At 36.2% G+C, this 11,720-nt stretch overlaps 3 protein-coding genes across 3 annotated transcripts; 2 read left to right on the forward strand and 1 right to left on the reverse strand.

Moving 5' to 3' along the window:
* The first annotated feature begins 132 nt into the window (after window positions 1-132).
* Window positions 133-4,816, forward strand: LOC113075413 (inhibitor of growth protein 5-like). Its single transcript, XM_026248132.1, has 8 exons — window positions 133-376; window positions 861-932; window positions 1,092-1,258; window positions 2,183-2,294; window positions 2,392-2,494; window positions 3,037-3,172; window positions 3,249-3,310; window positions 3,395-4,816. Exons 1-8 carry the CDS (start codon window positions 340-342, stop codon window positions 3,432-3,434), a joined length of 729 nt encoding a protein of 242 aa, XP_026103917.1. The 5' UTR covers window positions 133-339; the 3' UTR covers window positions 3,435-4,816.
* A 1,638-nt stretch (window positions 4,817-6,454) lies between these two features.
* On the reverse strand, window positions 6,455-8,067 carry LOC113075415 (centrosomal protein of 19 kDa). Its single transcript, XM_026248134.1, has 2 exons — window positions 7,880-8,067; window positions 6,455-6,979 (listed from the first exon to the last, which is right to left on the reverse strand). Exons 1-2 carry the CDS (start codon window positions 8,007-8,009, stop codon window positions 6,621-6,623), a joined length of 489 nt encoding a protein of 162 aa, XP_026103919.1. The 5' UTR covers window positions 8,010-8,067; the 3' UTR covers window positions 6,455-6,620.
* A 45-nt stretch (window positions 8,068-8,112) lies between these two features.
* Window positions 8,113-10,348, forward strand: LOC113075414 (phosphatidylinositol-glycan biosynthesis class X protein-like). The gene is made up of 6 exons (XM_026248133.1): window positions 8,113-8,222; window positions 8,315-8,384; window positions 8,463-8,595; window positions 8,664-8,856; window positions 8,958-9,046; window positions 10,128-10,348. The coding sequence occupies exons 1-6, from the start codon at window positions 8,159-8,161 to the stop codon at window positions 10,263-10,265; spliced, it is 687 nt and encodes a 228-aa protein (XP_026103918.1). The 5' UTR covers window positions 8,113-8,158; the 3' UTR covers window positions 10,266-10,348.
* Window positions 10,349-11,720: the final 1,372 nt, after the last annotated feature.

Consider the following 11,720-nt stretch of genomic DNA (forward strand, 5'->3'; position numbering starts at 1 on the left):
TATGCTGACAATAATACTTATTTTATTGTTTAAAATGTAAAATATTATTACAATATATATATTTTTTATCAATATTTTGTTTATTTTCATCTTTCTCTCTCTCTCTCTCTCTCTCTCTCTCTCTCTCTCTCTCTCTCTATCGATCTGCGGTGAACATCGAAAGAACGTTAATGAGCCAAGCCCCACTGCCAGCCAATCAAAACACGGCATTCGAAAGCGTCACCAACCAGCCACTAGCACAGGAGCTGCCTCATTAATTATTCATGACATGCCAATGTTGTTCCAGCTCACGCGGGCTGTCGGAGAACAACACGCCGCGAGCGAGCGAAGAGCGTCACCATGGCGACAGCGATCTATCTCGAACATTATCTCGACAGTGAGTAGAATTCACCTCTGTAGAATTACTCTCGATTTAACGGCTCTTTACGCGGGAGGAAAGGGTTCAGAAAGTTCCCGTTTGAGGATGTTTAGGTGGCTAATGTCAGATTAGCATTAGCCAGCTGCAGCTAGTAAGCCAAAATGCGTATTAGCGTCATTTCGACACTAAAGAACCGCGTAAATCTAATTTATTCTTTTATTTAACTGTTAGGTCAATATATATACGCGTCTACTGTAAAGCCACAGCAAGTTTTAAACACAGTACAGACAGTAGTTAGCCAGCATGCTAACAACATGCTAAGTAAACAAACCCAAGTTGTTATGATGTCTGTATGTGTGTGTGGGTGTATTGACAGAACACGTGTTAAACAGGTTTCTGTATGTTTCCTGCTTGAGAATAAAGTGACCGACTCAATCCAGAAGTTTCTTAATGTATGTAAACAACGTATTAAATTGTGAATGTGTTTTTGTGATGATCGCAGGCATTGAAAACCTGCCCTGTGATCTCCAGAGAAACTTCACACTGATGCGGGAACTGGACAACAGAGCCGAGGGTGAGATCCTGTCTACCTAGGGAGCATTTCTGGACATCATTAAATTTAAATATGAGTTACAATAAACACAACTTGGGCGGGATGGTTGTGTTTTGCTTTTGTTATTACCGCACATCAATGGTTATGTGACAGGTTTTTCTTCTTCTTCTTTCTTTGCAGAGAAGAAATGTGAGATCGATAAGCTGGCAGAAGAATACATCAAGAGCGTCCGAAACCTTGCTCCGGATCAGAGAGTGGAGCACCTGCAGAAGATCCAGAGCGGATTCAGCAAGTGCAAAGAATACAGCGACGACAAAGTGCAGCTCGCCATGCAGACGTACGAGATGGTCAGTAATGCAGTTGCAAATATTGAGAAATATCTTTAATTAATCAATGTTACTTACCTTTCTATTTGTTATTTCAGGATTTTCTATACTGAAAATGCCTCTAAATGTTCTTTTTTGGTTGTTGGCAAAAATCCTAGAATACTTTTTCTTGTTGTAAACATGATTTTATGGATTTTATATCAGATCTGAAATATTTAATTGAGTAACAAATGTCAAACATAGAGTTTGTTTCATATTAAATGTAATTTTCTGTATTTTATAATTGGCTTTTAAATATTTAATTGAGTAGAAACTGTTTTATTGTCAAAAAATCATAGTTTTTTTTAATAGTAAACAAAGTTTTATATGTTTTATACTCCGCTCTAAAATATTGAGTTAAAGTCAAAAATCAGATTTTTTTATTTTTATTTATTTATTTATTTATTCTTATACTCTGAAATATTGAATTGAGTAAAAAATGATGTATTGCCAAAATCATAGAATTTCTTTAATAGTCAACATAAAATGTTTAATTTAGCAGAAATGATTTTATAGTCAAAATAATACGATGTTTGTAGTAAAAATAAAATCTGTATTTTACACTCAGTTGTATTATCAAAAATCAGATTGATATATTATATATTTTTTAAAATATTTAATTGAGTAGAATTTGCAGTTTTTAAACGCAAATATTTATATGATTTTTAGTTTACCTTTATTTTAAAGCAGCAATAAATACAACTTTGTTTTGAGATTTTAACTAACCAAAATGAAATTAGACAAAAGTATTTCTCACTCTCTGAATCATGATAAAAAGAAAGATGTTTATAAATAATAATAAATGACTCCTTGTTTTATTAAAGTACCGTACCTTTGCACTGGGACTCTGCATCCATTTTGTTCTTGGTATTATTATTAAAAATAGCGTGAGTCTTTTCTCTTCAGGTGGACAAACACATCCGAAGGCTGGACGCCGATCTCGCTCGCTTTGAGAACGAGCTGAAGGAAAAGTTGGACGTCAGTGGCTACGAAAGTCCAGACAACAGATCGGTCAAGAGTAAGACAGACGGTGGCTCGATTCGGCCAAATATAACATATGTCACAATCAACATGATGTACGAGGGTAATAAAACCAAACTGCTGTCCTTTCGTAGAAGTTAGCGGTCGAGGAAGTCTGAAGGAAAAACGACGGCCGAAAGGAAGAGGACGCAAACCTTCAGACGACGACTCGCCGCGGAAAAAGAAAATGAAGAACAGGTGGAACATCAAATAAAAACTTGTTAGGATGAGTTTGTTTCTTCATCAGATTTGGAGAAATGTAGCGTTACATCACTTGCTCACCAGTGGATGTGAATGGGTGCCGTCAGAACGAGAGTGCAAACAGCTGATTAAAAACATCGCAATAATCCACACCACTCCAGTCCATCTGGAGAAATCAAAAGCTGAAACAAATCCATCATCAAGACGCTTTAAACTAAAATACTATCCATAATAACGCTTCCTCCAGTGAAAAAGTGTGCTGGACTGAATCAGGTGAGAAATCTGCACGGATCAAGCACCAGTCCGAAACCGCTCTAAACAAACATGTGACTTTTCACTGGAGGAAGCGTTAGTATGTGATGTTTGTATCATCTGTTTGCACTCTCATTCCGACGGCACCCATTCACATCCATTGTAGAGCTAGTGATGCATTGCCACATTTCTCCAAATCTGATGAAGAAACACACTCATCTACATCTCATGTTTGCTCAAACATACAGGTGTGATGTGACGTTTTCATTGTTTTTATGTTTCGGCAGCCCTGAGTTCTCCGACTCCGTTCTTCCAGTTCACCCATCAGACGTCTTAGACATGCCCGTCGACCCCAATGAGCCCACGTACTGCCTGTGCCACCAAGTGTCATACGGAGAAATGATCGGATGCGACAACCCAGACGTACGGCGTAACGCTTCAAACAGTGTACTAGCATTTCCTCCTAGCATTTATCTAACCTGAATGCCTCTGTCAACAGTGTCCCATTGAGTGGTTTCACTTCGCCTGCGTTGATCTGACAACGAAACCCAAGGGGAAATGGTACGTCGGTCCGTTCGCCAGAGAAAACGCCAATATCTCAAGTTTGGAAACGGTAGAAAACAACGTTTCTTTTCTGTCTTCCAGGTTCTGTCCGAGATGCACCCAGGATCGAAAGAAGAAATGAGATGCACCTTTGTAACTTCGAGAGATTACATTTCTATATGAATATATACGTATGCATATATATATGTATTTTGTCTAAGTAGTAAAATAGGATAATATATATATACTCCTTTATATGGCCGTGATGAAATACGAGAAAACAAAGTTTTTATTTTTGAAAGTACTTGAAATGTTTCCATATGTTTAAGTTCCACTCTGTGTTGTCAAATTGTCATTTTCAGACAATCTAGGATATATTATATATGATATATATATATTTTTTTCTCTTTACTTACTGATTAGTATTTCCATTTCTATGAAGCTTCAAGCAAATTTCATGTCATTGTGCTTTTGCTAGTGAAATGTTTTGAGCGTGGCACAAGTCATTCGAACGAATTTCACAAACTTTTAACGCGCTGAATTTGGCATCAAACATTGGATATGTGTTTGTCTTTCTTGCACTTAAAGTATAACGCGACTACTTTTTTTCTGCAACTATTGATTTGCTTTGAAATTCAAACTTGTTGTTGGAGCAAAGTGAAACTTTGAAGTGCAGGTGATACGTTTTATTGTTATAATTCTGTAATTCCAGAAGATAATCCAAAATCTCATGCAGCATAAGTGCTGTGTTTAAGTGTCTTTTTTTTTCATTTAAATTCTGCTTTATCTTTCGCTGGTCGCAATTATATTTTGCAGAACTTAAAGTGATTAACTACTGTGGAAGCTTGTTTCCACCTCAGAATTAAAATATTATAAAAGTTTATTCTTCATTCAAGCCATTCTCCAAATGTCACAAATTCTGAAGCTAATGTGGCAATAAACTTGAATCAAGTCAAGAAGTCCTGTCGCAATTCTGCCTTTTTTTCTCATCATGTGAAAAGTCTGAATTGTGAGATACAGAGCCGCACAATGTTTTTTATTCTGTGGCAGGAAAACAACAACTGAATTGCGAGATATAAAATGTACAAAGATGTAAGTTTTTTCTCCACAATTTTCTAAATTCTTTAGTTTATATCTTGCAGTTGTGTTTCTGATTCACCAAGAAATAAGAGTTTTTTTTTTTTGCAGTTGCGAGTATTATGTATCGCAATTTGAACTTTTCTTCTCTGAATTATGAGTTTGTATCTTAGATTATATATTTAGTTTATATAAAGCCCAAAAAATTATTTTGTCGCAGAAAAAAGGTTTATATTTTCTTAGTGTTTTTTGTTTCTGCTATGTAATAAAAAGTAAAGTAAAAAAAAAAAAAAATAGACAATTGCAATTTGTATCTTAATTCTGAGTTTATATCTCACAATTCTGACTCTTTTGCGATTGCAATTTTATATGCTTTAATTTGTATCTTGGAATTCTGAATCTTTTCTCACAAATGCAAATTTAATTTAATTTAATTAATTTTTTTCGCATTTCTTTAGTTTATATCTCGCGATTTTGCTTCTGCCATGGAATAAAAAAACAATAAATATATTTCTGAGTTTATATCTCACATTTCAGATTTTTTTTTCGCAATTGGAAGTTTATACGTCAGTTTAGACTTTTCTCACAGTTCTTTAGTTTCTATCTCACAGTCCTTACTTTTCCCTCAGAATTGTGAGATATAAACTCTTAATTGCGAGAAACTAAATTCGAATTTTGAGATAAAATGTCGCAATTACCTTTTTGATTGTGGGGCACACAAAAAAAAGAATTATGAGATCAATTTTACTTTCTTTTGATTACCTATCCTTAGTTTATATCTCGCAATTGTGTTTTTTTTTTTTTTTGGAATAAAAAAATGTAACTGTGACTTTCTATCTCGTAACTCAATGTTTTGCACGCAATTGCGAATTTATGTAAAATTCAGACTTTTCCTCTTAGAATAGCAATTCTTTAGTTTGAGAAATGTGAGATATAAACTCATAAATGGCAGGAATAAAGTCCAAACAGTGAGATAAAAAGGTCACAGTTAATTTTTTTTATGTTTTTATCCCATGCGCTCAAACAGGTTAGCATTAACCACCGTGTTTCAAAGCCCATCCTGAAGAAGCGTCTTGCTCCAGTTCTGAATGTTTGAAGCGTGTGGTTTTGGCAGTATCTGCCATCATTTCTCCAGCAGCTCTGATGCACTTTTTAATGACCAGATTTGGCACTTATGACCAGAGCGCTTTCAGATTCACTGCTGTTTTTATGGCTGTAGAGGTTGGAAGAGCAAACTAACTGTCAGTGGATCAACCAAAGTGAGATCAAGCGGTGTTAACGCTGGTCGTGTGTTATTTATCATTCTCTATGTGATCCAAATATAAAACATGAAATATTTCCTCCATCATATTGACGTGAGACTACCTTATTGAACACATGTACCTGTACTCTGTATCAGTCTGTGACAATCAAGTATTTTCATGTTCAACTATCCTGAAATATATGGACTAGATACAGCTTTTCGTAAAACAAATAAATATTTACCAGTACATCTCCTCTGTCGTTGGAAATGTATGTATTAAGTATTTTGAAATATGAAGCAGTGGTGTTTTAGTATGTGGTTTTATTAATATTTAGAATTTAGTTTTAGATTTTCCCTCTTCGTTTTATTTTTAAAGTTGTAATACATTTTAGTAATTTTTAATCTTAAAAACAATCTTATTTGTTACTATTTTCATAATTTTTTATATATTTTTTATGGCTTCTATCTTCGTATTTCTGGATATTTTTATTAAGTTTTCATTTATATATATTTTTTATTTTCATTTTATTTAAAAGTTTTAATAATTCGTTTTTTTCCCTGTCTTTATAATAAATTGTCTTCTGTCTTTCTCTTCATTTTAGTTGTAAAGTTCGAATAATTATATTGTTAAATACTGTATGTTTGTTTAGTTTGTATTAATCACAATTTACACATTTCTGTTAGCATTTCATGATTTTTTTATTAATGTTAAATGTGTACATTTATTGTTGAATGTGTTTTAGCATGTTTAGTTTTTGTTGATGTTTTGGTTTGACTAAAAGTTAATCTTTTTTTTTTTTTTTAAGTCACACAAAATTAACAAAAAATTAAAGTATTCAGGCTTAGGGTTTCAATGTCCTACTTTATGTAAAAGAATCGAATGGAAAACACCAATAAATATATATAGAGGAAGTGACCTTAAAGCAACATGTAGCAGCAAATGTATGGTTCATCATCAGAAAAGCCCCATAATGCACCAGTTCTCCGTGTGTCGTTTCGTCTGGTCCTCTAGAACCCCTCGTCGGACGGCTCTTCGTCCCAGCTGCACGTCTCTCGCACGCTGTTCTCTGGAAACTCCACCTCCAGGTCGTAGACGAAGTCTGGGTCGTCCTTGTGTTTGCGGTTGCGCTCGAACAGCTGGTCCATCTGGGCCTTCCTGCGGTTCAGCTCCTCGTCGCTCAGCTTGTTCAGGTCCTCGTCGCTGGGGTCAGACGCCCGTCGGGCGGCGAGGCTCTCCTCCAGACTGAGACCCTTCAGGTGATCACGCAGTATGAGGTGAAGCCTCTCCAGCTGAGCTAAAGACACCGACTCCAGATACACGCTGTGACGCACGTGATGCTTCAGCCTCTCTGCTGCTCGACTGCAGTCTAGAGACAGAGTCATGACTTACATCCACATACAATAGTGCAGCCAGACATAACAAACAGATGAAGTGTGCTCCGAGATGCAGAAGAGTTTGTTTCTTCATCAGATTGGGAGAAATTTAGCAATCTATCACTGACTCTCCAATGGATGTGAATGGGTGCCGTCAGAACGAGAGTCCAAACAGCTCATACAAACGTCACAATAATCCAGAAGTAACCCACACCTCTCCAGTCCATCAGTTCACATCTTGAGAAGAGAAAAGTCAAACCAAAACAGCTCTAAACAAACACACGGCTGGATTTCGACGTGAAAGACAACAGGAGAAGGACACTGGAGCACTTAAGTAGCAGAGGTATATTTGTAGCAATAGCCAACAATACATTGTATGGGTCAAAATGATTGATTTTTCTTCTATATCACGTCATATCTACGATATACCATAGCCAAATATTGATCTATCGTATCAAACCATACATCAATGTAAAGCTTATTTATTAGAAACGATCCCTTAAGACTAGTTTTGTGTTCCAGGGTCACACATTTTAACACAGAGGTGATGGTTTGAAGTTAAAAACATCTCAACAATGGATTCTCTAGATGTAAACTGATGGTGTGAATTACTGTGGTGTCTTTATCAGCTGTTTGGACTCTCATTCTGACGGCACCCATTCACATCCACTGGTGAGCGAGCGATGCGATACTATATTTCTCTAAACCTGATGAAGAAACACACTTATCTACCTCTCAGATGACCTGACGTCGAGGACATTTCCAGATAATCTTCATTTTAGGAGCACTGTTTCTTTAAGACAGTATTTAATCTGTATTTAAGTGCGAATGGCGGTTGATTAATGCCTTACATCACAACACAGTGTTTGCTGACGGCTCTCAGACAGACTCACCCGAGTACTGAGAGAAGTTCCTCACAGGTATCACTCTCTTCCTCGTCTTGCTCGTGTTTTTGTTCTCGTATATGAGGATGATGGAAGGAGGGATGAATCTCACTCCACATCGCTTCGCTACTATCGACATGTTGCTGCTGCTGCTGTTGTTGTTGTAACGGTTTCTTCTGCTGCTGACGGAGTTTCCGCGCGCGACGCTCCCGCGCGCCCCCTGCTGCCGGAGCGACGTCACCAGACCCGGAAGTGGAACCGGGATCAAACCATGAGCGCCGATCGACCATGGTTAGGGTTTATTTATTAGCAATTATTTTGTGTTTTATCAATCATGTGGATTCAAAAGAAGGTATTTGCAATGCTACACGTGCTTGATTTATTATTAGTCACCAATCCGCAACAACTTTTTGCATTTAGCCTATTTTATTTCCCATTCAGCAGATTGTTTTCCTCCGGGGTGGTTGAAGTCAGTGTCGCTGTCCGTGAAGATTTCCAAAGCAGGATTTCACAGGTGTCCTCCAGCTCCTCACGTGTGTTTTCATGTGTGTGTATGGTGTTGTGATGGTTAGATGTGATGTTTGTCTTCTAGAGATCTTCAGTACACAGTTGAGTGGAGCGACACGGATCATGATGTCCAGGCTTTACTGCTTCAGAAGATGCCCAGCGGAGTCTATCTGGACGAGTACCAGCTGGAGACCCTGAGACGGGACACCGGTTTGGAGGTCAGCACTGTTTCACAGCAGTTCCTGTTGAAAGTGTGTCCGTGTTTTTACTGATTGTTGTTTTCTAGGTTCTCCTGGATTCGAAGGTTGATCTGGAGGCTCCAGAGTATCTGTCGTCTGGGTTCACAGCGCTGGTGTTTCTCTCAGGAGCACGCGAGGCTGTGGTCCCCGTTCACGGCCGATATCACAGACCCTCAGACTCCAGCGAGCGCGTGAGAGTAGACCTCGAGAGGCCCAGACTGCTGCTCCGATCAGACCAGTGTGAGACACACACACACACACACACACACACTCGCTGAATGATTCAGAGCTGGTCTGTGTGCTGACCTCCTGGCGTGTGTCTGTGCTCCTCTCCATCACAGGTCCTGGGGTCCGTGGGGTGGTGGTTGATGCTCCCTGCACCGTCAGCAACCACAGCATCTGCTCCTGGAGGGAGATCCTGGATCTGGAGGTGATGCTTAGAAAGACTAAGGGCTAAGAACACGATCTGTGCATCCTTGATCAATAATATTTGAGTGTATGATGCAGTATGTGTCATAACAATATTATTTTTGAGTACTGTTTTATGCATTATATAAGAATAGTAACGTGTTTATATCATTTTATCTTTAGAATGTTAAATATAATTATACTAATAATATATCACTGCAAAGATCATACATATTTTAATGTAATTAATAAATAATATGTAGTATTATTACTTATAATGATAAGAGTTTATATAAACATGCACAATATAATAATAATAATACATGCTTTAATATAGCCTTTTTTAATGTTTATAATAAATATGTATTATAGTAATACATAATTTAATTTAAATTATTTATAATTATAGTAAAATATAATTTTTATTTATAACAGTAGTAGGGCTATACAATATTATAGCAAAGTCTATGCATGTTTGTAAGTAATATATTTTTAATTATTTATAATATGCATACTGTACTTTACTGTAACACACACATACTTATAATAAGATACTGTTATATAATATATATAAATAAATATTTAAATGTTATTTTTTATTGATATTTAATAAAATATATCATAGTCAGAGTTCATGCATGTTTTAATAAAATGTATTTTCATAATGATATAATTTTAAATAATACATTTTGTATATTATAGTTATAACATATATGTTTGATAATAATATATAACAATATTATTATTCATAATATAATACTTTATAAAACATAAAATTTGTATTCAGTTGTATATTTATAATAGCATTATTTATAATAGGAATATTATTTTATATAATATAAAACCAAATGTTTTGATTTATTTTACTATCATTAATATTTATATATAACGTGTTGCAAAGTTCATGCATTCTTTATTAAAATGTATATTTATAATAATACACATTTATTGTAGCAAACTTCATGCATTTTTAATAACTTGTAGATTTCTAATACTTATTTTTAATAATAAACATCTTATAATATAACAATACCCAATATGTGCAGGTAGTTTTATGTGTATAATCAGACAGTTGAGTGTTGTTTCTGATGTGTGTGGTTCAGGGCGATGCAGGGCTGAGTCTGGAGCTGCCGGTCGGTGACTCCTCCATGATCTTCAGCGTGTGTGTGGTTACTGTACTGACCACCGTCCTGAGCTGTGTGTACCTGCTCCGAAACATCTGGAGACACGGCAGCTTCTGAGCACACACCAGAGTCAGAGGAAACCCTGCAATGAACACGAGGTCATCACAGGGGATTAATTATAATGTAATACTGAGATTGTAAATAAAGCTGAATGTTACTTTGTTTAAAAAAATACTTTGTGTCTGATGGTTTTTTCATCAGTATTTTAAATATATATATATATATATATAATATTTTAAATAAGTGTGGAATTATAAGCAGTAAGATTATTGCTATTATATACAAATATATATTATATATGTATTAATATTTACATAAAAAAATGAATAATCGTCATAAAAACAAGAATTAAAAAGTTCCCATTGCTGCTGATTTAAAACTGTTTAATTGTAACAGTTGTATAGTTAAAATCATGATAGTTATTAATTTATTCTGACCAGGGGCGGATCTAGAAAAATATTGATGGGGTGGCGAGAAGGGGGCGGGAATTTTTGAGGGGTGGCAACATATGGCAGAAGTATATATACTGAATTTAGTCACAGTTATCACAGATTGATGATAAATATATGTGCACACTACAAAAGGACACAGGCTATCACTTACAAACTTAATCTCATGCAATCAATGTCTTGCATTTGAAACAGTTCATATAAGGAATAAGTGACCATACCCCATAAGCACCACCAAAGTCTATACCAATATCGCATGTAACTTTAGAGACGGTCCCTAAATTGAGACTCGTCCAACGTCCAATGTTTTTTTTACTTTTAGTTTTCTTTTCTCTTTGCTGGATTGCTGATGTACTCTACCCGGGCATAGATGTTCATCCATCAATTATGAACATTTAGCAGCAAACATGAGGTGCGAGCGGTCGCGAGCGCGGATGGGAGAATGGAAGAAGTTTTTTTTTTTTTTGAGCATCTGGGATGGTGCCCCCTCTGGGAGTTGGTGCACTACTCTGCTACTAAACACCTTTAATATTGCAGACACTAGTCCATATCGAGATTTGATTAAATGCTATACTTTTCATTTATTCATTCAAAAATGGCCGAATTCCGTGACGGTCTGCTTTATACAGCAAGTTCCATTTCCACGATTCAATCCCTGTCACTTTTGAAACACAAACGGGATGAAAGTGTGAAAGTTCGGACACAAAACAAAGTTGTTACGTATCCTCACGCTTTTTAAAAGTGGGCAACTATGTTTGACAGGTGCAATATTTGAAAATCGAAAATTATTAACTTTTATTTTAATTATTAACAAAGCGTGTTCGCGAATCATTTGAGTCAGTTTGGGGATCGCGAATCATTTGAATCAGTTCGGAAGTTCGTAGCGTGATCGCGAATCATTTGAGTCAGTTATGGGGATCGCGAATCATTTGAGTCAGTTTGGGAGTTCGTAGAGGGATTGCGAATCATTTGAGTCAGTTATGGGGATCACGAATCATTTGAATCAGTTCGGGAGTTCGGAGCGGGTTCGCGAATCATTTGAGTCAGTTTGGGGATCGCGAAT

Source organism: Carassius auratus, unplaced genomic scaffold, assembly GCF_003368295.1.
Source record: "Carassius auratus strain Wakin unplaced genomic scaffold, ASM336829v1 scaf_tig00017056, whole genome shotgun sequence".
In the NCBI taxonomy this organism is placed as follows: Eukaryota; Metazoa; Chordata; class Actinopteri; order Cypriniformes; family Cyprinidae; genus Carassius; species Carassius auratus.